The sequence below is a fragment of the Capra hircus genome, chromosome 18 (genome assembly GCF_001704415.2).
Source record: "Capra hircus breed San Clemente chromosome 18, ASM170441v1, whole genome shotgun sequence".
Lineage (NCBI taxonomy): Eukaryota > Metazoa > Chordata > Mammalia > Artiodactyla > Bovidae > Capra > Capra hircus.
Window position 1 is genome coordinate 58,475,940 of NC_030825.1, and position 24,117 is coordinate 58,500,056.

Here is a 24,117-nt window from a genome sequence, read left to right on the forward strand (position 1 = left end):
TAAGACCCACAAGCTGCCCTCATGCCTGTGTCCTAAGTCATTTCAGTCATGCCCCACTCTTTTTGACCCTATGGACTGTAGCCCACCAGACTCCTCTCTCTGTGGGATCTTCCGGACAAGAATACTGGCATGGATTGCCATGCCCTCCTCCAGGGGATCTTCCCAACCCAGGGATCAAACCTGCGTCTCCTCGGTCTCCTGCATTGGCAGGTGGGTTCTTTCGCACTAATGCCACCTGGGAAACTCCTACAAGCTGCCTGGTGTGGCCAAAAAATTAAAGAAGTGGAACCCAGTAGCAAGGGCCTGTGTGGTTTATTCTGGTGCCCACCCCTACAGGAATTGAACAGCTTGGGCTACTATAATGCAATCACCCCTGCCCCATTCACCACAATCACGCCTCTTTCTCTCTACCCCAAGCCCTCAGGGACCACACTTCAGTAGTTTCAACCAGTTTTATTAGACTCCAGAAAGCCGCTCTAATGGATATCCCATTTCTCTAACAACCCCTTGGTGGGTGGGGTCGTAGGTCTTCTCAACTGCCTCCCCCAGGCCCCAGTCTTGCTCCCTTCCCCTTGGGACAGGAGTCAAGGGCCCCCACCCAGGGTCCGGGACCAAGCCCCCTCACGCCCCCTAGGAACCAGGATTTCAGGCCTCTAGGCCCTTCCCCTCCTCTTCAGTGACCAGACTTCTACTTCCAGATGCAGTCGGGGCACACATTTGGGCTCAGCGGGGAGTGGACAGGCGCCGACATTCATGCATCCGGTAGGCACACATGTAGAAAATTCCTGTACGAGAAGAGACCCCAGTGGACCCCGCCCTCAAGCCCTCCCATCCCTCCATCCCCCTCAGCCAGCCCAAGATCCCAACACAGTATTCCCTTTTTCCCTGATTGTCTGCAGGGATTGGAGTCTGCCTTCTGGCTCAAAGCTGGGCGCCTCATCTGGGACTCCCCATCATTTCAGCCTCCTGGGTGCTGCCAGCTGGGACACAGACACTGACCTTCCCACCCCCAAACCCGGTACCTGCAAAGAAGGTCATGAGCAGGGCTACCCAGCCCAGGATGTAGGACCAGGAAAAGCGCCAGTCCCCAAAGCGGCGACCCAGAAAGCTGACGGTGACTCCAGTGTAAATGGCCAAGGCCAGCAGGACGAAAAAGGCTGGAGAGAGAGGGCGGGGGATGGGGATGTGCGTGGGAATGGAGTTGGGTTTAGAGATGGGGCTTCCCTGGTGACTCAGAAGATAAAGAATCTGCCTGCCATGCAGGACACCCAGGTTCGATTCCTGGGTCAGGAAGATCCCCTGGAGGAGCGAATGGCTACCCACTCCAGTATTCTTGCCAGGAGAATCCCATGGACAGACGAGCCTGGTGGGCTACAGTTCCATGGAGTCGCAAAGAGTTGGACATAACTTTTTGCTTTTAGAGATGGGAGTTGGAATGGGATTGAGAAGGGAGTATGGATGCAGAGAGGGATAAGGGTGAGGATGGTGGCTGAGTTGAAAGTAGGAGTAAAACTGAATGGGGAGTAGGGTTAAGGGCAGAGATTGGGTGGGGTCATGTTGTGTCATAAAGAGTCTGACTGGTCTTCGTCTCTGGTTCCTGGGAGGGAAACTCTTAAATCCTTGGAAGTTTCTGAGTAATAGGAGTGTCTTTGTTTCTCTTGAGCCTCTCGAATCACACCTGAGTTTATATTGACGAGCATAGATGACTCAGGGTGAGAGCTGGTCACCAGAAAGACCAACCGTAGGATGGAGGGTTGAGACGGAGCCACCTGGGATCACTGCAACCTCTGGGGAGGAGAAAGGAGCTGGAGATTGAGCTCAGTCAGGTGGCCCATGATGCAATCATTCACGTTCTTGTAATGAAACCAAAAGAAACGCAGGCCACTGCTGCTCACTGGGGCTTCCTGGTTGGTGAACATATGGATGTGCTGGGGTTGGAGGGTAGGGTGATGAGCCCCAACTCTAGAGAGAGGGCATGGGAACTGTGTGTTCAGGACTCTCTCCAGCCTCACCCTATGCATTTCTTTATTTGGCTGGTCTTGAGCTGTATTCTTGGTAGTAAAACTGAAATGTTTAAGTATTATGCTTTCCTGGGTTCTGTGAGTTGTTCCAGCAAATTTTTGAGCCTGAGTGGATCCTGGGAACCCCTGAATCTGTAGCTGATAGATCAAAGTGCAAGTAGGCTGGGGAGCCCACTTGCAGCTGAAGTAGGGGCAGTCTTATTCGGAACTGTGTCTTTAAGCCTGTGGGGTCTGATGCCTGTTCCGGGTGATGAGTGCCAGAATGGAATGGCAGTACGTTTAGGTGGTACAGGAATCAACGAGCGTTAGATCTAGTCAGGAAGCTGTTGTTGGGAGTGGAGGTGGGATTCTGGTGCAGGTGGAGTTGAGAGCGAGGAGCAGTGGGGAATGGACGCAGTATGGGGGTGGCATGGGTGCGGTTGGAGCTGGGCAGGGAGTCGGGGAGAGGGATAGGTGTAGGGTGCGGTTCACTCACTGGAGGCGAAAAACATGATGCCTGCGGAGAAGGGCCGGGAGAGGCGGGTGAAGGTGGGCTGCTGAGCAAAGGCCACGATGCCCACGATGATGCCGGAGGTGGCACAGAGGGAGGACAGGATCATGCAGGCCCGGGTGGCATTCCAGTACGCTGTGGGAGCACCCCACGGTCACTGCTGTGCTGCCCCTGCCCTCAGAGGAGAGGCTGCTGCCTCTGGGGGCAGGAATGCCTTCCCCCTCTCCATATCCCTGACCCAGCTCTTTCTTCACGGCTCTTCAAACACCCCCCTCTTCACTTGGCAAACTCCTATGCATCCTCCAAAGCCTACCTCCCAGATCCCCTCCTCTAGGAAGCACTCCCTCACCCCTCAGGCACCATCAACACTCCCTCCCCTGGTTTGAGACTCTTTGTCTGTCTCCCTCTCCAGCCTGACTGCTCCCTGAGGGCGAGTACCTGGTTGATTCTCCATCACAAACATGCCCAGCAGAGGCTTGTTTGAACAGGAGTCTGGAGAAATGTTTGTTGGATGAATGAATGAGTAAATGAATGAATACCAATTTCCCATATCCCCCTGCTACTCACTGTCTACCCTTTGCCTCATGCTCCCTTTCCCTCCCTTCATACCACTTGCCCATATCTAAAAACGTCCCACTTGTTTATTTCTAACTTGTTTATGATGTCTAACTCTCTGCACTGAGTTTTCGGTTCTGTAGGGACCAGGGTCTGGCTTTCACTGCTGTATCCCCAGCATCTAGTGCCTGGCATGTAGTAGGTGTTCAATAAACATGTTGAATGAATGAAGATCCCTGAGAACAGTCTTCATGATCTCAACTTCCACTTGGTAACTATCAAGTATGGACCAGGTTCTCTTTTCCTGTATGACCCTATTTATTCCTTCCAAGAGTCCTATGCTGTGTTTTCCTCCCCTTTTTTTCAAGTAAAGGAAGGAATAGAGGCTCAGAGAGATTCAGTGTTTTGCCCAAGGTCCCACCATTAGCAGAGAGACTAGAGTTGAAAGTCAAGCTCAAAACTCTCAGTCTTAACTACTTGGGGTCACCTGCTGGTCATACCCAGCTGACCATGAACCCACAGAAGGCTTGAAAAACTGGAATTTTCAACAAGAGCTAGAAGTCCAGATTTTAATGTAAAATCCCCAGATTTTTTAACACTGGTGTATTATAAAACAAAGACATCTTTTTGCCGACAAAGGTCTGTATAGTCAAAGCTATGGATATGGATAGCCGTATATGGATATGAGAACTGGACCATAAAGAAGGTTGAGCGCTGAAGAATTGATGCCTCTGAATTGTGGTGTTAGAGAAGACTCTTGAGAGTCCCTTGGACTGCAAGGAGATTAAACCAGTCAGTCCTAAAGGAAATCAACCCTGAATATTCACTGGAAGGACTGATGCCAAAGCTGAAACTCCAATACTTTGGCCACCTGATGCGAAAAGCCAACTCACTGGAAAAGACCCTGAGGCTGGGAAAGACTGAAGGCAAAAGAAGGGGGTGGCAGAGGATGAGATGGTTATATAGCGTCCCTGCACTGACTCAGTGGACATGAATCTGAGCAAACTCCAGGAGACAGTGAAGGACAAGGAAGCCTGGTGTGCTGCAGTCCATGGGGTCACAAAGAGTCGGACACGACTTAGCGACTGAACAATGACGACGACTTCGGAAACTTTAAAACTGTTATGAATACACATCTAAGGTTGGGTTTGGCCCTGGGGAAGCAAGCTCAGGACTTCTGCTCTAATTTTGGTGATTGGATTCCATCAGTCGTACAATGAATGAACAAGTTAAACCAGTTGTTTGGACAAATACTCCAAACTCTATCAGGGTGAGGTCGTTCCTGAGGCCCTCAGTCTCGGGGTCGTGAAGATGTCAAATGAACTTGAAGACCTCCATCCAGCCTCCCTCTTTCCCATTCCCAGCAAAGATAAGACAGAGAAGAAGCTCGGACCGTCCCAGGGCGGGGGGTCAGGTGGGGTGGTTCCCAGTCTGAGTCAGGAGGAGTGGCAGAAGCGTGACAGTGGGTGCAGCCGGACACGAAAAAGATACATGAGCCTTTCCCCATGAGATACATTTCCCATGAGCCACCTCCCATGAGATACATGGGATCCTGAAAAGATGCATGATTGGCAGATGGGGTTCTGAAACCCGTAGCCCAGGGCAAGCTTTTCCGCTCCCCCCTGCCTCGGTTTACTGCTCAGGTTTGGTGAGATGGGGTAGACGAAATCTCCTGTCACAAGCCTGTCACATTACAGGGCTCAGGCAAGGTGGGCTCCTCCTCCCAACCCCCTCCCCTTGCAAAAGAATTGCTTTTTCAAGGTCATGTATTCTGTCTTACTCGCAGACACAAAGGAACTGCCTTCTTAGTGTTGTTGGGACAACTAAGGGAGTTAATCCAGGCAAAGTGCTTAGTATAGCATGTAAGGCACAGGAACAATACGTGCCAGTTATTATTATAATTATTATTACCGTTATCACTGGATACATATAGAACACGTGATACACTGTATATCATTAATATATTACATAACATATTACATAATACATGTGAGGTAATATAGTATGTGTCTCCATGTCTCTCTCTCTCCAGGTATGAGATTCCCAGGTGGCCCAGTGGTAGAGCCAGCCTGCCAAGGCAGGAGATGCAAGAGATGCAGGTTCAATCCCTGGGTTGGGAACATCCCCCTGGAGAAGGCAATGGCAACCCACTGCAGTATTCTTGCCTGGAGAATCCCATGGACAGAGGAACCTGGTGGGCTGCAGTCCACGGGGTTCTAAAGAGCTGAACCTGACTGAGCACTCACAACTTCCATATATATGCGTATATATACACTTGACCCTTGAAGAGCACAGGTTTGAACTGTGCAGGTCCACTTACACACAGATTTTTTTTTCCAATAAATACACACAGTACTATACGATCTGGGGTTGAATCCGTGGATGCAGAATTGTGGCTATGGACCCATGGCTGCGGAACAGCAGATACAGAGAGCTGACTATGTGACCTGAGCATCCAGGGGTTTGGGTATCCACTATGGGTTTCTGGAAACAATTCTCTGAGTATGCTGAGGGACTGAGGGATGACTGTACATACATATAAATATATAGATAGGGAAAGAGGTACACAGAGATACATAGCTCATTATAATAATTTATATTATATAACATAGATTGTAAGTGGCTCAGATAGTAAAAAATCTGCCTGCAGTGCTTGAGACTGGGTTCAGTCCGTGAGCCAGGAAGATCCCCTGGAGAAAGGAATGGCTACCCACCCCAGTATTCTTGCCGGGGAAATCTCATGGACAGAGGATCCTGGTGGGCTATGGTCCATGGGGTAGCAAAGAGTTGGACCCGACTGAGCGACTGAGCACGCATGCACATTAGTTAATCTACTGTAAGAACTGTTTTTATCCCATTTTTACAATATAGAGTGTAACGCATACACTCTCTGGGCTTCCCAGGTGCCGCTAGTGGTAAAGAACCTGCTGCCAATGCAGGAGACATAAGAAACGCAGGTTCTATCTCTGGCTTGGGAAGATTCCCTGGAGGAGGGCATGGCAACCCACACCAGTATTCTTGCCTGGGAAATCCCATGGACGAGGAGCCTGGTGGGCTGCAGACAATAGGGTCACAAAGAGTCAGACAGGGCTGAAGCGACTTAGCAGCAACATATACGCTATACATCTATATACACATATACACACACACATATATATATATACACATATGTATTACATGGCTTGGCTCACAACAAATATTTAAAAATACCTCATCTAGCACAGCAAATTTAGGGTCTATATTGCTTCTGCAACCTCTTAGTACTGAAAAGAGTTTTTGACACGTAATAGATATTTAGAAATTGCTCTTTTGTCAGCCCCAGCCCCAGCTGCTGTTACCTGACCTCTATTTCATGCCAGAAAATGTCACCTCTCTCCTTAACTTGTTAATCAGTACATCCTGTAACTGTACCAGAAAAAAAATACTGGACTCCCAACTCTGTCCCTTCCCTGCTGTGTGACCTTGGGCTGGACACTTTCCCTCACTGAACCACAAGGTTCTCCATCTGCAAAACGGGGGGGAGGGAGCCCTTCTGCTATAAGGTTCTGCCCTGCGGGAGGCTCTGGTCCCAGGCAGAGCCCAGACCCCGTTCTGGAGCCTCACCGATGCTCTCCGTCTGCAGGTAGCACTTGGTGCCCAGGCAGTATCGCCACAGGCCCTGGTGGGCAAAGGCCCCCGACAGCCGGTACTGCATCCAGTGGTCTGTCGCCGTGGCCACCACCAGGAGGATGGTCCCCACCCAGGCACAGAAGAGGCCGCCTCCCATGAAGCTGTACATGGTGACCTGTGGGCGAGGGGAGAAATGGGGTCACAAGCTGGACTCCCGGGTCCTGGGGGAGGTGAGGGCTGGGGGATCTGAGTCCTGGTTTGAAGGAGGACGTCCTGGGGACCTAGACTTCCAAATCCTAGGGTGGGGAGAGGGGGTGGGGGCTGGGACATCAGGTCCCAGTGGGAGCAAAGAACTGGGCACCTGGACCCCTGGCTCTGGGGTAGGAGAGCTTGAGGACCTAGACCTTTGTGTCCTGGGGGAGACCAAGACTGGGGGCCTAGACATCCCGGTCCTAAACTGGGAAGGGGCTGGACACTCCCTGCCCCTTGGGGCACCAACTCTCTGGGGGTAAGGAGAGGGCTGGGGCCTGGACCCCCAGATCCGAGGTAGCAGGGGGCTAGGCTAGGACCCCACCAAGTCCCGGGGAGAGAAAGCAGTCCCGGCCGCCCACGTTTGGGGGGAGGAGGGGGCCACGCATGGTCCCTACCTGAGCAGCAGATTTTGCCCTGAGCCCTCCGTCTGCCTCGGCCACTCTGAGCAGACTGAGCCCGGCCAGGTCACTGGCCTCTCGGCTCCCTGGGTCCCGTCAAATCCCTTAAGCCTCCCCATACAATGGCCCCGCAGCCCAGCAGCTTCCAGCGGGCAGAGGCCTCCAGATGGAATTCGCTGAGGCAGGAATCCAGGCCCTGCCTCTCTGCAGCCCCTGGCCCCACTGGCCTGTCTCCGTGACCCTCCCAGCCACCCTGGCAGCCTTTCACCGGCCTGGCTCCCAGCACCCACGGGGTTAGCCCGAGCTGCGTAAGCACACACAGACACAAGACATAGGGACACTCAGCCATTTATTGTGTAAGCCAGTCCCCCTACCCCTAGCTGCAGTTGCCTGGATATGTTGGGACAACAGGGTTTTCTGCAAGTGGGGTCACAGGGCATGTCACCTGGGGGCTTGGGACAGGAAGGGGGTTGAGGATGAAGCGGGGCTGGCTGGGGTGGAGGACACGGCTGCACTGGGGACTGGAGCTTCAGTGAAATGAAGGATGACGGCCAGGCTGGCCTTTAGAAAGAAGGGGATGAGGGAGCTGGGAACAAGCCTACGAGGGTGGGTCAGGGCAGAGATGGGAGCAGAAAAGGGGATGAATGGCTGGGGCCATGGGGTGGGGCTGGCGGGAATGGCTTTGGGGTTAGGAAGGGGACTGGAGATGTCCCTGGGCGTTGGGAGAGAAGCGCAGGTTGGCACTGTAGTTAGGGATGCTGTCAGAGATGGGAAGGAGCTTGGAGTTGGGCATGAGGTTCAGGGTTGTTTCCCTGGCTTGGGATCCGAAGTCAGGAGCCCCTCCTGAGGCTGTGGTTTTCAGGGAAGAGGGATGGGAGTGCAATGTTCTCTGGGTATCTCTGGCAGGGCTGGGGTCACCCCGGGCTCCAAGAAAACTCTCCTGGTGACCTCCACGGCTCCCTCCAGAATCTGGGGTGCGGGATCCTCAGGGTCTTAGTACTCGGCCTCCCAGTCCTCAGCAGGTGGCGGCTCCACGGGTGGCTCCGGACCCTGGGTGTCCTTCCCATCCTGGGCAGGCGGTGCTGGTGATGACGGCATCATCGGCGGGGTCTTGGGGCCAGCCCCACGGCCCCTGGCCCAGCCCCTCTCTGCCTGTTGAGCCCTCCCAAGTCCCCATCTCCGGTGGCCCCGGTCTGGCCTGCGCAGGACGTCCCAGCCCCCACGTCCCTTGGGTGGCCTCTTGGCAATGCCTGGCTGGGTGCAGCACGCCTGGGGGACACAGGGGCAGGAGGGCAAGGACTGCTGAAGTGAGTAGGCCCCCATCAGGGCACTGTGCAGGAGGTAGGAGAGGGCATCCAGGCGGACGGGGACAGTCACAGAGGCCAGGCTCTTGGGGAGCCCCAGGTGGGCTGGATCTGGGGTACCCAGGAAAGAAGTGGGCAGAGCTGGGAAAGATGGAGGCGGCCACGACCCAGTCCCGGGGGACGGCAGATTGTTCCTAGAACGACAAGAGGACAGGTCAGGCAGGAGATGTCCCCAGTCTACACATGTTTTTCCTTTCCGCAGCCTCGCTGCTTCCTGCCTTCTCCCAGGCTTTCATTTCTCATCCTCAGGACCGTTTGCCTCTGATTTCTGGCCCCTTACTTTCTCTCTTTTTCTGTTCCTTCCTGTCTCTCTTTACAGACAGGCAGACAGCTCAGCTGGAGCTTCAGCGTCCCACCGAGCCTGGTTCCCATCCGAGGCTGCCCTCCTCGCCCCTGTGTCTGGGCGAATCATTTCCCCCTTCCGAACCTTAAGTTTTCACACTAAGAGAGAGCTTCTGGTGGTATCAAAGGTGTCTCTGAACGGGCTGGGTTTGGGAAGTGTTCAGTGCCTGGCGTCAATTACTATTATTATTTCCCCAGACAATTATTAGTATCTTCAATTCTCCTGGTTCCCGCTAGAAACTTCTCTTCCATTAATGTCTGCTTCTAGCTCTCTCCCTATTTCTCAGTATCTCGCTCAGCTCTGTCGCTGAGATCCTCAAAGATTCTGTTTCTATGTGATGATACTAGAGGCTTTCCCCGCCCCACCCCCGCTACCCTCTCTGGATCTGCTCAACTCTCTCTCCGATTTTCTCTGTCCCTCCTCATTCTGGGTCACTGTCCTTCCCGCGGGGAGTCTCGTGTCTCTCACCCCTCAGGCTCAGTCTCTTCCTTTTGCTGTTCCATCTTTAAGGGGGTGTTTCAAGTCTTTTCTAGCACCTTCGCCTCGACTTCTCCATCGCTCAGAGAGAGGGGAAGGGTCTGGGAGAAGGTGGGCGGGACTTTGTTGGGAAGGGGCGTGGCTTGCGGGGCGTGCGGGGGACGGGGGCGTGACTTGAGGGGCGCGGCTTGCGAGGTGCGTAGGAGCGGGTCACGTGGGTCGTGCTGAGCGGCGCGGAAGCGTGCGAGGGTTGGGTTCTACACGTGTCTCAGGTCGCAGCTCCCACCTCCCCGAGATCAAAGTCCGCGGCCCCGAGCCCACTCCTCCCTCAGACCTAGAAGTGCAGGCCCCCAGCCACTTCCTTCCTCAGGTCTAGAAGACTCTAGCCTCCTCTATCTTCATCTGTATTCCTGGAGAGAGTCGGGGTGGGGCCAGTGGTGTTCTCTAGGACTAAAGGGGCATTAAAGGGAATCTGAACATTGGATGCTCCCGGGGCGGAGGGGTTAGTAGCTGGGCTGCGAATCTTCGAGGCTGGATTTCATTCTAAGCTCTGTCTCTGACTTATTTTGCGAGCGTAAACCTTTCTAGTCGCTGTTTTTTGAGAAAGAGGGTTAATATTACGTTCTAGGATCTCGTGAGGTTTAAAGGCTATATCGCATGTATAAAGTAGTCAACATGTGATCTGGACTAAAATTCATCTCAACCAATGAGGGTTTCTTATTGTTATTGCTGATGACCATGGTAGTATTTTATTGAGAAGCAATGGGATGCTTGTATCTATTTATCTAAGAAATATTATCCAGTGCCTGCAATACTCTAGGCACCACGTTGGGCGCCCGACAAAATAGATGCACACTTATGAAACTTACAGGCAAGGTGAGCAACACGCAAGGCACAGATAGTACATTTCCTACATGAAAGACGGCTTTGAAAGTGTAAAGACAGGACAAGGGATACAAAGGCACAGGGGATTATTTTAGTTAGGATAGTTAGAGAAGACTACTTGTGGGATGGAACCAGCCAACCCGGGAGCTGAGTATTCCTGGTAGAGAGACCAGCAGGTGCAAAGGTCCTTCAGGGTGAAACAAACATAGTGTTTGAGGGACTGGGAAGCAATAAGCTAGGAGATGAACAGGTCTATTTTTTAAAAAATATTTTTTTAAATTTTGGAATACCTTCACATTTACAGAAAAGTTACAAAGATAACTTTGTAACTCACCCTGCTTCCATTACCTGGTCGTGGAACATTTGTTACAGCTAAGAAATCAGCATAGCTCTTTTAAAAAATATTTATTTTAGTTATTTATTAGACTGTGCTGGGTCTTAGGGATCTAGTTCCCTGACCAGGGATGGAACCAGGGTCCCCTACATTGGGAATTGAGTCCTAGCCACAGGACCACAAGGGAAGTTCCCTTATATGACTCTTAACTAAAACTCCAGACTTGATTTGGATTTCCCCAGTTTTCACACGAATATCTCTTTTTTTCTGTTCCAGAATCCAGTGCAAGGTCTCACTGAATCATCATATCTCAGTCGCCTCTGATTTGCAGCCATGTTTTTCCCAACTTTGACAGCTTGGAGGACTACTAGTCAGTTTTTTCCTTTTAATAAAACAGGAAGTGAAAGTGAAGTCGCTTAGTTGTGTCCAGCTCTTTGCGACCCCATGGACTGTAGCCTACCACACTCCTCTGTCCATGGGATTTTCCAGGCAACAGTACTGGAGTGGGTTGCGATTTCCTTCTCCAGAGGATCTTCCCAATCCAGGGATTGAACCTGGGTCTCCTGCATTGTAGGTAGACACTTTACTGTCTGAGCTGCTACCAGGGAAGTAATAACACAGAGGTCTATTTTAATTAATAATTCCAACTTATTAGTCCTCATTTCACAGAGGTTCAAACTGGGCCTCAGAGAGGCTAAGTAAGTTATTTAAGGTCACAGATCAGGTAAATAGCACAACTGGGACTTGAACCCTACCTCCAGAGTCTGCTTTCAATGGAGACACAAGTAGAAGCTAGATTGTATAGTACCTTATAGGCTGCATTGAAGACTATGGAATTTTTAAAATTTTAATTCTGGAACATTGAGATGACCTTGAACGTTTGCAGGCAGAGGTGTGACATAATTTATGTTTTAAGAAGAGCTCTTTGCCTGCAGTTGGGGAATGGATTGTGGTGGGGCATAAGACTGGAAGCAGGAAGCCTAGGGAGAATGTTGTCATCCTATAGGCAACGTGGTGACCACCCCAAGGAAGGTGCGGTTAATGGGAATGGGAAGATGTGAGTGTATTTACAATGTATTTTGGAAGGAGAACCATCAGGATTTGCTGTAGGGCTGCTGGAGATGAGGAATGGGGAATCAAGGATGATGCAAAGTTTTCAACCTGAGTGACGCCTTTCAATATGAATTTTCTTATAAAAGCTCAGAACATCCCGCTTTAAGGAGGATGAGAAATCGGAGAGTAACTCACTTTCCAAGTTCTCTTGAGCTAACTCTGCACCATGCTGGGGACTCAGAGTAGATGCAGAACCAATAGCTGCTCTTCAAGGGCTCTCGAGGTTAAAGGGGGAAATCCATGGTAGCATTCTGGGGTGATTGGGACACTGGGAGGGACAGGACAATGAGAGCTGGAAGTGGGTTAAATGTAGCCTGGAGGCCAAGAGGTGGAGGGTCAAGTCCGGGGCCAGGAGAACAGTTGCTCGCCTGCTAGAGGCTGGAGAAGAAGGTAGGGGAGGGTTTTTTGTTTGCTTGTTTTTACAGGAGGGGCCTTTGGGCTAGGTCTAGGATAAATGGACATAGGAAAAATGGTGCGAGCAAAGGCCAGGTGGCTGAAATCGAAAAGATTTTATCAAGAAAGCTGGCTTTTCTGGCAGCTATGATTAGCATTCAGGTCTCATTAATCCGGTTACAGTCTATCCCAAAGAAGAAGCTTTTGTTGAACAGGGCTTCGAAATGACAGTTTGAATCCTCACTCTGCTTCTTACTAGCTCTTGCCCTAGAACAGGCTAAGTCTGTTTTTCCAAAACATAAAACTCAGTCCCAGCGTAACAGCACTACTTCTGGTTTTGTTCCGTAACGGGTCCTCCTATTTCTGTGATCAGGGTCTGACCTTGTCACTTACCAAGTCAGTCAGTTCATTCCCTCAGTCGTTTCCAACTCTTCTCAACCCCATCATGCCAGGCCTCCCTGTCCATCACCAACTCCTGGAGTTTACTCAAACTCATGTCCATTGAGTCCGTGATGCCATCCAACCACCTCATCCTCTGTCATCCACTTCTCCTCCCACCTTCAATCTTTTCCAGCAACAGGGTCTTTTCAAATGAGTCAACTCCTCACATCAGGTGGCCAAAGTATTGGAGCTTCAACATCAGTCCTTCCAATGAGTATTCAGGGCTAATTTCCTTTAGGATTGACCGGTTGGATCTCCTTGCGGTCCAAGGGACTCTCAAGAGTCTTTTCCAACACCATAGTTCAAAAGCGTCAATTCTTCAGCGATGAGCTTTCTTTATAGTCCAACTTTCACATCCATACAGGACTACTGGAAAAACCATAGCCTTGGCTAGACGGACCTTTGTTGGCAAAGTACTGTCTCTGCTTTTTAATATGCTGTCTATGTTAGTCATATGGAGAAGGCAATGGCAACCCACTCCAGTACTCTTGCCTGGAAAATCCCATGGACAGAAGAGCCTGGTAGGCTGCAAGTCCATGGGGTCGCTGGGAGTCAGACACCACTGAGCGACTTCACTTTCACTTTTTACTTTTATGCACTGGAGGAGGAAATGGCAACCCACTTCAGTATTCTTGCCTGGAGAATCCCAGGGACGGGGGAGCCTGGGGGGCTGCCGTCTTGGGTCGCACAGAGTTGGACACGACTGAAGCAACTTAGCAGCAGCAGCATGTTGGTCATAACTTTTCTCCCAAGGAGTAAGCGTCTTTTAATTTTATGGCTGCAATCACCATCTGCAATGATTTTGGAGCCCAAGAAAATAAAGTCTACCACTGTTTCCACTGTTTCTCCATCTATTTGCCATGAAGTGATGGGACCAGATGCCATGATCTTCGTTTTCTGAATGTTGAGCTTTAAGCCAACTTTTTCACTCTCCTCTTTCACTTTCATCAAGAGGCTCTTTAGTTCTTCACTTTCTGCCATAAGGGTGGTGTTATCTGCATATCTGAGGTTACTGATAGTTCTCCCGACAATCTTACCAAGTATCTGGCCCTTTAATGCCCTCCCCCCAGAGCTAGGAGGGCGGAGGCTGGCTTTTGAGTCCTTAAGGCAATACGCTTCGCCCAGCTTCCAAAATTGACAGGCAAGTTCTGAAAAGTGACCAATCAACTCCTGCATCGGGTGGGAAGGACGTTTCCGATTTGTTGGGGGAAAGGGCAGTCATAGGCCTGAGCTCCGCCCACTCCTTGTTAGCACGACAGCGCAAGGCGCCATCCTCAGCTCTGATTGGCGGGTGAACTCGCATTGCTTCCGGGCCCCCTCCGTCCTGCTGTCAGATCCAGGTGGGGCTCGGAAGCAGTGCGAGGCTAGCATCCCAGAAAGGTTCAGTTCAGTTCAGTTCAGTCGCTCAGTCGTGTTCGACTCTTTGCGACCCCATGAATCGCAGCACGCCAGGCCTCCCTGTCCATCACCAACTCCCGGAGTTCACTCAGACTCACGTCCATCGAGTCCGTGATGCCATCCAGCCATCTCATCCTCTGTCATCCCCTTCTCCTCCTGCCCCCAATCCCTCCCAGCATCAGAGTCTTTTCCAATGAGTCAACTCTTCGCATGAGGTGGCCAAAGTACTGGAGTTTCAGCTTTAGCATCATTCCCTCCAAAGAAATCCCAGGGCTGATCTCCTTCAGAATGGACTGGTTGGATCTCCTTACAGTCCAATGGACTCTCAAGAATTTTCTCCAACACCACAGTTCAAAAGCATCAATTCTTCGGCGCTCAGCCTTCTTCACAGTCCAACTGTCACATCCATACATGACTACTGGAAAAACCATAGCCTTGACTAGGGACCTTAGTCGGCAAAGCACCCTCATTCTTTGATTGGCTACGTTTCTGAGCACAAGTCTCTCTCTCGCCCTCTGACTGACTGTTTCCTTTCAGCGCCTGGGCTGTAACTGAAGGTTTTGCCCTGGTCTTTAGCGGTGTCCCTTGTCTGCTTCTCGGCGCGGTGGCAGCCTAGACCAGAAGATGCTGAGCGAAGCTAGAAAGGGAGAGGGGTCCCCAGGCTGAGGGAAGTCTTGGTCCTCTAGGGAAGCTCATTGGACTCTCCTGATGGCTTAAGTGGGTTAGGAATCCACTTGCCAACACAGGAGCCATGGATTCAATCCCTGACTCCAGAAGATCCCCTGGAGAAGGAAATGGCAACCCACTCCAATATTCTTGCCTGAAAAATTCCGTGGACAGTGGAGCCTGGCGGGCTAGTGCTTGGGGTCGCAAAGAGTCGGACAGGATTGAGCAACTGACAGGACTGAGCAACTAAGCACGCAACCAGTCTTAGGACGAATCTCTTCCTTTCACTGCCACCTACAGGCCTCCGACTGTCAAAGTCCCAAGATTCCATCTTCAGAGCCTTCCTAGTCCATAGGACTCAAGGAGTCCCTTAAATTCCTTCCGTTTCCCTCCCTACAGGGCACCTTCTTCTCTCCCTTGAGCCTTACCCACTCGTTCAACGCCTCCAACTTAGGAGCCCTTCCGGTCTTGGGGTTTTCCACTATCCTCAGAAATGGTCGGATGCTTTGGCAAGGGGTTACTGGAGTGAGACGGAGTTTAAGGGGTCAGATTTGTGGGCTGAAGTCTGTGCTGGAATGAGTGCCCCTGGGTTTACATGGCTCTCATGATTGCTTTTTTTCCCCCTTAAGATTTTTAAATATTGTTCTTTTGAAAAATTATTTGGCTATGCTGAGTCCTAGCTGTGGTGTTTGGGATCTTTGGTGCAGCATGTGGGTTCTAGTTCTCTGACCAGGGATGGAACCTAGGCCCCTTGCATTGGGAGGGTGGAGGCTTAGCCACTGGACCACCAGATAAATCTCCATGATTGCTTTTTAGATTGCTTGGTAGTCAGGGTTTGCTAGAAAAGTCCGCTAAAGTGGCAGTGGGAGTCTGGAGGTGAAGGGCCCCAGAAAGGGAGATCACTGAGATACTTGCATTAAATCATTTAAATTCTCACAATCTTTTAAAAAGTACTCAAAATATTTTGCATTTGTATTATTTACCTTCTTTCAAGTACAGTAAAATTCACTCTTTTTGGTGTGCAGTTCCGAGTTTTGACAGATGTATAGAGCTGTGTAACTGTCACTGCTAACAAGATCCAGTGTGTTTTTATCATTCCTCCACATTCTCTTGTGCTGCCTCTTTGTCATAATAATCTTTTTTAAAAAAGTTTTCATCAGTTATCTATTGAAAACTCACTAAAAACTTAACACTAGAATCATACTATATGTTGGAGGAGTTTATTTTATATAGGTTATAATCATGCTTACTTGAAGGGCTATATGAACTTGACCTTATAGATGTCATATAATAGTTACTCCAAGTCCTCTTATCGTCTTTAGAAAGTCTTTTTTTATTTTATTCAAATATAGTTCATTTACAATGTTGTGTTTAATTTCTGCTGTACAACAGTGACTCATACGTATATGTATTCTTTTTCATATTCTTTTCCATATATATATATAACTGAATCACTGTGATCTACACTTGAAACTAACACAACATTGTAAACCAACTATACTGTAATTAAAAAAAAAAATTTGTTTAAAGGTGCCTACCATTCCAAAAGAAGAAGCAGAAGAACCAGGAAAGCAACTAAACAACAACAAACTTTTCCTAATTGAAGACTAGCTTTCTTAGGCTTAGCAAGGCAACAACTCCATTCTTCCTGAAATCAGTCATAGGCAATACAGAAAAAAAAAGGGCATGACTGCGCTTCAATAAAGCTTTATTTAGGGACACTGAAATTTGAATCTCAAGTTATTTCCATGCATCATAAAACATCCTTCTTTTGATTTTTTTTTTTTAACCCCTGAACCATTTAAAATGTAAAAAACACTCTCAGCTCACAGGTGCCATCAAAGCCGACAGCGGCCCAGACTTGACCCGTGAGGTTGTCTCGGCGACCTCACAAACAGGCGTGTTTCATCCTGTCTAAAGCGCCCCCCCCCCGCCCCCAAACCGTTGAGAAACTGAGACTGTGAGTAATCAGCTGGGGCAGGGCCTGGGCTTCTCCGAGAAAAATCTTTTCCTTGCTCAGAAGAGTGTATTTGGAGAAGTGAGGGCAGGAGGAGAAGGGGGCAACAGAGGATGAGATGATTGGATGGCATCACCGACTCAATGGACATGAGTCCGAGAAAACTCCAGGAGATGGTGAAGGACAAGGAAGCCTGGAGGGCTACAGTCCATGGGGTCACAAAGAGTCCGATACGACTGAGCTACTGAACAACTCTGGAGACATTCATCAAGCTGCTCCAGGGTCTGGGATGGGATGACCCATCCTCAGAGGATTAAAAAGAGAGAGAGAGACAGACCACACTCTGTTCTCGTCCCAATTGCTCTGCCTCTCTCCCTGGCCTGCATCCGAGTCCTCCGGCCCAGCCGACCCTCAGTGGAACTGGATTTCAGCGTACTCTGGGTGTGTGCCCTCGGGTCTCTGGGTCTCCCATGGTCTGAGGCCTGGGAAGTTGAGGACAGCGTAATGGAGCTCCTCTTGGTTGTTCTCTGCTTCTGAGGCTTGTGGGGATGACTTGGGTCCTGGACAGTTGTGGGAGACGAGATGGAGCTCCTTTTGGTTCTTTCTGGCTTCCGGGGAGTGACCATCTGGAGGAGGAGGCTGGGAAGGACTGCTTGGTTTGGCTTTCTGTTTCTGAGCATAAGGGGGGTAAAGAAAAAACCAACCATCCTGCCTTCCTTCATTCAACAAATACTTGAGCACCTGCCCAGTGCCAGGTACTAATTAAGGAACTGGGGTTACATCAGGCAGTGAAACAAAGACTCTGCCCTCCCTGAGCTCACCTCTTGTCTCGGGACAGGAACAAACTATAAACAGAAGTCTGTTGTTTAAGCCTCCAGCCTGTGCTCTTTGCTATGGCTGCCCTAGTGAACTGACTAATGCAGGTAGGTTGGTCTGAGGACCACCACAAAACACTGAAGCGCTCCATCATCACATCCATCTCCCTCCCATATCCATAACCTCCCTTCTCATCTCCTCCCATCCTGGACCCCTCACAACTACTAACCTGTCCTCTATCTCTACAGTCGTAACACCCCGTGTAGGTGACCATTTGAAATTGGCCTTTTTTTTTTTCTTGGTCCCTAAGCTCTATCCAACCGAGGTGGGAAGTGGTTTGGATGGATTTGGGAAGAGATGTGCTGATGGAGTGATTGTGGGAGGATAAAAAAGAGAAGAGTAAGAAGTGACTTTAAGGCTGGAGGCTTGAGCAGTTGGGCCAGTGTGGGCTCTTTGCTGAGATGCAGAGGGTGGAGGAGAAGGGATTTAAGTGGTACTTAGTCACAGGTTTGATTCTGGATAGGCAAAGTCTGAGATGACTGTTGGACATCCGAATAGAGACGCAGCTTAGAGAGTTGGCTGTGAGTCTAGAGTTGAGGAATGAGTCTGGGAAATGTAAATTTTGGAGTCATCAGCATCTACATGTTCACTCCTGAAAATATCCAGCATTTACACCAACGCTTATTATTAGGTGCCTGGTACTCAATGTTTTATGGGTAGAAAATGAGACTATCAAATACCCAGAATGAGCCTACATGGTCTGTACTACTATTATCCCCTTTTTACAGTTAAATCAAGGCACAGAGAAGTTAAGTGACTCATCCCAGAACACACAGCGTGGAAAGCAGAAAGGAACCCCAGCAGCCTGACTTCAAAGCCCTGCCCTTAATCATCACTAGGACATACGGACCCTCAGTGATATTAATCATTGTGGCATCATTAATTATACTTAGTCATGTCGTTGGTAGTGGTGATAGTGAAATAGTTATTGCCATCTATCAAGCAATAACATGTGTTGTAATCCTCAAACCAGCTCTCAAGGAGGAAGCAACAGAGGCTCAGCAGGAAGGAAGGATATGGTCAAGGTCTCCTAGAAGTTATGTGTCAGAATCAGGGTTTGAATCCAACACCCGGGCCTTTTCCACTGTGAGGAAAATCGGGGACGGGGCTGGAGAGGATTGCATATGGGAGTCAGAGAAGGGGAACAAGAGGCAGCGGCTTGGGAGCACTCACCAGGGGGCCCGCCTTAGGGATCACGTTGATGTAATCCAGGATCGTGCTCCTGCGTGAGAACCTGGACCGCGGAGCCTCTCCGGGGGCCGGGGCTGGGGCCGGGACCTCTCCCTGGGTCCATTTCTTCCTCAGAGTCCTCACTCTGAGGAAACACCCCACTGCCTCCTTGGTGTGCGCCCCCTTTGCCAGGGTGCCCCAGATTTCACGCCCCATCCCTCGCTGCCCGCCTCGCTCCTAACTCACAAGATCAGGATGAAGCAGAGGAAGAGGAGAGTGGTGACGCCAATCCCTAGAGAGATTCCGCTGGAGAAGGCCCCGGAGGCGAGTCCCTTCTCATCTGCACGGAAACGGTCAGCCGTCTCTGAGCCCGTCCCATTCACGTGGGTCCTCACGTCCGCCCGCCACTAGGCGCTCAGTCTTCCGGCTCCCATGCCAGAGGTTTTCCCCTGCAGCCCCTTCCCATCGACTTCTTGGAAATTCCACTACACCTCAAGCCCAGATATCACACTTTCCGATTTAAACTTCCCCTCTGCATCCCAAGGGGCTTCCTTGGTGGCTCAGACGGTAAAGAATCCGTCTGCAATGCGGGAGACCTGGGTTCGATCTCTGGGTGGGGAAGATCCCCTGGAGAAGGAAATGGCAACCTACTCCAGTATTCATGCCTGGAGAATCCCATGGACAGAGGAGCCTGGTGGGCTATACATTCCATGGGGCTGCAAAGAGTCGGACAGGACTGAGGGGCTAACGCGCCGGTGTGTCCCTGCCCTCCCCCAGCTCCTGATCCAACCGCAAGGCCCAGCCCCGGTCCCTCTCAACCCCCGCCTCCACGGGGGCGTCCAGTTGACCCCTGACCTGGCAGCAGCAGGACAGACCCGCTCTGGGCCCCGTGGCCGTTCAGGGCCTCGCAGCTGAGTCTGAGGCTGGAGCTGAGCCCCTCGCGGAGGCTCAGCGAACTGTTGGCCCAGGGCCCCGAAGAGCTGGAGGCGACCTCAAAGGAGGCGTTGCTGAGCTCCCCCTCCAGCAGGCCCTCCCCGAGCCGCCAGCGCAGGGAGGGGGCCGGCCGGGCTCGGGAGGAGCAGCTGCAGCGCAGACCCTCGTCCTCCTGGGAGCAGGAGGGGCCTAGCAGCTGCGGGGGGGCTGTGGGGAGAGATGGGAGGGATCAGGGGCGCCCCTCCCCTCTCTGGAACCCCGGCCTCCTGTCCCCAGGGGACCCCACACTCACAGACCACGGAGAGGCTCAGGGAGATATTTTGGGAGCCTAGCAGGTTCTGAGCCCGGCAGGTGAACTCCCCTTCCTGCTCTGTTTGTATCTGAGGCAGCTCCAGGACCCCGGGATCTGAGGGCTGGGAGGGGCTCACAGTCCGTCCCTGTCGGGCCCAGCTCAACCGGGCGGGGGGGTTGCTGTGAGCGACACAGAGGAGACGCAGGCTTTGGCCCTCCAGGACCTGAAGAGATGCGCCACTCTCCAAGTTTTCCAGGGCTAGGGAGAGAAGAGGCAGGATGGATGAAGAGAGGAGGGCACAGGAACCCTTCTACCTGTTGATATGCCGGACGTCCATGCAGCAGTGTGGCACCCAGAAGCCTGGCTCCTCTGATGCCCTTCCTTACCTGTGCGGTTTGCTTTCGAGACCATCACTTTCAGGTTCTCCGGGGCATCTGAAACAGCAACGGGGGGCTTGGCTGTAAAAAGGCAGGGGTTTCCTTCTGGGCCAAGTGAATGTCCCCAGGGATGAAGGGCTCAGAGGGGGAGGAGGGTTAAATCACCCTCTGAGTGATTCTCTGAAGAGGAACCCATGCTATGTAATAGAAATAGGTCTTTGGTCTTCGTCCCTACTCCACAAACAGAGCTTCTGAAACTCCTGGATTTCCTGAATGGTAAGCATGATAAAGGTGCCTTGTTAAATAACAAACCCCTTTCCACCATCCCTGAGTATACCATTATTGAAGTGACTTTTGGAAGTGCCCAAGGCTGAGGGCTTGTTGCGGGGTGGGGGTGGGGGGGACCGGCCACGTGATTTGAAGGTTGAAACTTCCAGTCCCACCCCCTGACCTCTGAGGAGGGGAAAGAAAGGAGACTGGAGATTGAGTTTAATCACTAATGGCTGATTTAATCAAAAGTGACTATGTACCAGGGGCCTCCCAGGTGACTCAGTGGTACAGAATCTGTCTGCTAATGCAGGAGACCCAAGTTCAATCCCTGGGTGGGGAAGATCCCCTGGAGAAGGAAGTGGCAACTCACCCTAGTATTCTTGCCTGGGAAATCCGAGGGACAGAGGAACCTGGAGGGCTACAGTCCATGGGGTCGCAAATGTAACGAAGCCTCCATAACCACCTCCCCAAATGGGGTGAACAGATGGAAATTTGGGGAACGTGGTGCCCAGGAAGAGGGCATGGAGGGTAGGTGCCCCTTCCCCATACCTTGCCCTAAGCATCGCTTCCATCTGGCTGTTCCTGAGTTAGTCTGTTATAATAAACCAGTAATCTAGTGAGCAAACTATTTCTCCTGAGCAGCTCAAGCAAATTCATGGAACCCAAGGAGGAGATCATGGGAATCCCCAATTACTGGTGGGTCAGAAGCACAAATGACACTCTGGACTTGTCATTGGCAGCTGAGGTGGGGGCGGGGCCAGTTTGGTGGGCCCCATCCCTTAACCTTCGGGGATCTGACTGATGCTCTCTCCGGGTAGACAGGATCAGAACCGAGCTGAGCTGTAAGACAGGCTGCTGATGTGGGAGAATTGCTTGGTGGTGTGGGGAAAATCCCACCCCCTCCACTAGCCCCCAACCCAGCTCCTCCGATCAGAGCTGGAAGCAGAATCTTAAGTTGGCCTGGGGTTCCAGGTCCCCATGGAGCTCTGGGACTCTACCCCCAGCCCCCTTGCCTCCTCCCTGGCCCCTCAACCCAGGCCCCTGCTGGTCACACTCACACTGCACTGAGAGGTCCAGGCTGCGGCTCAGGAAGCCAAGCCTGTTCTCAGCCCGGCAGGTATAGCGACCCGCATCCTCAGCTTTCACCCTGGGCAGTGCCAGCTCCAGAGCTGTGGAGCCCAAGGGGTGGGACCAAGAGAGGACTCTGTCCTGCAGGGTCCAGCTCAGTGTGGCCAGCGGCAAACTGTCCGCGGTACAGAGCAGCCGCAGGGACTGGCCTTTCTGGACTTCCAGGTGTGGGCTCTCTCCCCCGGGCTCCAGAGCTGCAGAGAGAGAAAGAGAGACAGCAAGAGAAGGACCGCAGGGGGAAACGCCACTCCCCCTGCCCTCCTGCACCCCCAAGTGGCCCTCAGTACCTGGCTCATCTGTGTGGGAGACGCTGATAACCAGGTCTTTGGGGGCATCTGTTAACAGGATTGGGAGTTGGCTTTGGGGAAAGTGAAAGTCGCTCAGTCGTGTCCGACTCTTTGCGATCCCACGGACTGTATAGTCCGCGGAATTCTCCAGGCCACAATACTGGAGTGGGTAGCCTTTCCCTTCTCTGGAGAATCTTCCCAACCCAGGGATCAAACCCAGGACTCTCGCATCGCAGGCGGATTCTATCCCAGCTGAACCACAAGGGAAGCCCAAGAATATTGGCGTGGGTAGCCTATCCCTTCTCCAGCGGGTCCTCCGGACCCAGGAATCCAACCGGGGTCTCCTGCATTGCAGGTGGGTTCTTTACCAGCCGAGCTATCAGGGAAGCCCGGCTTTGGGGAGGAATGATACATTCCCCACCGCCAGGGAACACCCCCTCAGGGAAAAGAAAGCGTGACAGTCCCCCGGGAAGACAGGCGACGCATGAGTGCCCAAGATGCGCTTGCGGACAGAGGACCACATGGCAGCCGCGTTCCCTTCCTAGGGCGGAGCCCAGCATCGCCAGACTCCGCGCCTTCCTGCCCCGCGGGCTGCCGAGAGCTATCGGTCATCGGTCATCGCCCGGCCGCCTCTCTCCACCTCCCCATCCCCCGAGCCTGGAGCGCACCGTCCTTCCCGCCCTCAGACTCACAGGCCACGCTAAGTCGGACGGTGTTCTCCGCGCTCACACCCTCTCCGAAGAAGTCCACTCTGCAGGTGAGCTCAGTGTTGTGGTCCTGGGGTCTGGGTGTGAAGGTGAGCTCTGAGAAGTAGGAAGTTCTCGGGCTGACCTCGTTGGGGGAGACGGTGTTCCCGATCCAAGAGAGAGTAGGGACTGGACATTCGTCAAAGATCCAGTTAAACGCACAGAAGAGCGTCACCTGGTGCCCGGGCTGCAAGACCTCAGGGACGTAGATCTCCGGCTTCAGTGTCAGGGCTGGGATGGACCGAGAGAGGGTGGGATGCCAGCCCCGGATTGGGGGGTACCCTTGGGAAGTCACGTATGGTCTGTTCTCTACAGCCCCTCCCCAGTATGAGAAGGTGGGGGAGGGGTCCCCCCCACCGCGCCCCATTCCAGTTCGAGCCAGTTCCATACCTGTCACCTCCAGATAGAACTTGTATTCCATGAAATTATATTTCACATAATCGCCTCTCTCGAACCGGAAGAAGTACAGTGCGCTGTCCTCCAGGTGTGCCTCTCTGATGAGCAAGGAGCAGCTCTGACTGGGATCGCCAAGGAGCTGGAATCGGCCCTGGGTGTCTGTGTCCACATCCTGACCTGGCTTGTTGGTGGCCACTGGCAGACTAGGCTTGGGGGTATTGTCTCTGAACCAGAAGCCGTAAGCTGGGGTGGTGGGACTCCATCCTCTGGAGGGGTAGAAGACAGAGCAGGGCACGACCACGCACAGGCCTTCTTGTACCATCACAAACTCCTGCACCTGCAGCTTGAATGAGTCCAGAGCCTGCGACCCTATGAGGGAGACAGAGGTTCAAGCTGCAAGCCCAGCCCAGACCACCACCCTCCCCCAGCCCCCGGGCCCCTCCTGGCCACCCCTATCCACTCACCGCCCCACAGCATGGCCAAGAACAGTGGCAGGAACATCTCAGGCACTTGGACCTTCCTGGGACACACTCATTCCCCAGACGCTTTGACGGGCAGTGGGTAAGGGCAGAAGGCGGAAGCTGAGCCCTGGGGGACTGATGCATGAAATGCGCTTCTGATGCACAGACCCACACGACTCTTTTTCCTTTTCTGGACTCTCCCCACCACCACCTGGCACCCACTTGAATTCACTCTGGGGAGCTCACCTGGTGTCTGGGCTCCCTGAGCTGGTCGCCTTTCCCAGTCATCTCTGGGGGAGGGGTTGGAGGGCATGTGTCTAACCTTGGGGCCTGGCTTTGGGTGGGTGGAGGCTGGGGACTCTCCCACTGGACCCTGAGTCGTTAGGGAAGCAGAAGTGAAAGTCCCCACTAAGCCCTTCCAGGGGCCCCTGGTGACTGCAGTGGATTTCTGGGGCAGAAGGTGGTGGTGGTGCAGGGCTGGTCTT

General features: G+C 52.2%; 3 protein-coding genes across 6 annotated transcripts; all 3 read right to left on the reverse strand.

The window, feature by feature from the left end:
* LIM2 (lens intrinsic membrane protein 2) lies at positions 439-7,359 on the reverse strand. The gene is made up of 5 exons (XM_005701641.2): positions 7,323-7,359; positions 6,670-6,850; positions 2,497-2,646; positions 1,023-1,157; positions 439-785 (listed from the first exon to the last, which is right to left on the reverse strand). Exons 2-5 carry the CDS (start codon positions 6,842-6,844, stop codon positions 724-726), a joined length of 522 nt encoding a protein of 173 aa, XP_005701698.1. The 5' UTR covers positions 6,845-6,850; positions 7,323-7,359; the 3' UTR covers positions 439-723.
* C18H19orf84 (chromosome 18 C19orf84 homolog) lies at positions 7,721-9,535 on the reverse strand. The gene is made up of 2 exons (XM_018063201.1): positions 9,501-9,535; positions 7,721-8,823 (listed from the first exon to the last, which is right to left on the reverse strand). Exons 1-2 carry the CDS (start codon positions 9,533-9,535, stop codon positions 8,319-8,321), a joined length of 540 nt encoding a protein of 179 aa, XP_017918690.1. The 3' UTR covers positions 7,721-8,318.
* On the reverse strand, positions 16,431-23,965 carry SIGLEC10 (sialic acid binding Ig like lectin 10). 4 transcript variants are annotated; one of them, XM_018062920.1, is made up of 11 exons: positions 23,879-23,965; positions 23,636-23,767; positions 23,166-23,540; positions 22,722-23,006; positions 21,673-22,077; positions 20,354-20,401; positions 19,968-20,225; positions 19,598-19,882; positions 18,989-19,082; positions 18,746-18,887; positions 16,431-17,368 (listed from the first exon to the last, which is right to left on the reverse strand). In XM_018062920.1, the coding sequence occupies exons 2-11, from the start codon at positions 23,670-23,672 to the stop codon at positions 17,108-17,110; spliced, it is 2,190 nt and encodes a 729-aa protein (XP_017918409.1). In that variant the 5' UTR covers positions 23,673-23,767; positions 23,879-23,965; the 3' UTR covers positions 16,431-17,107. The 4 variants fall into 4 exon arrangements, with proteins under 4 accessions (XP_017918409.1, XP_017918411.1, XP_013832475.2 ...); XM_018062922.1 differs by having other exon boundaries at positions 23,636-23,716; positions 23,879-23,955; XM_013977021.2 differs by lacking the exon at positions 23,879-23,965 and having other exon boundaries at positions 21,673-21,936; positions 22,030-22,077; positions 23,636-23,868.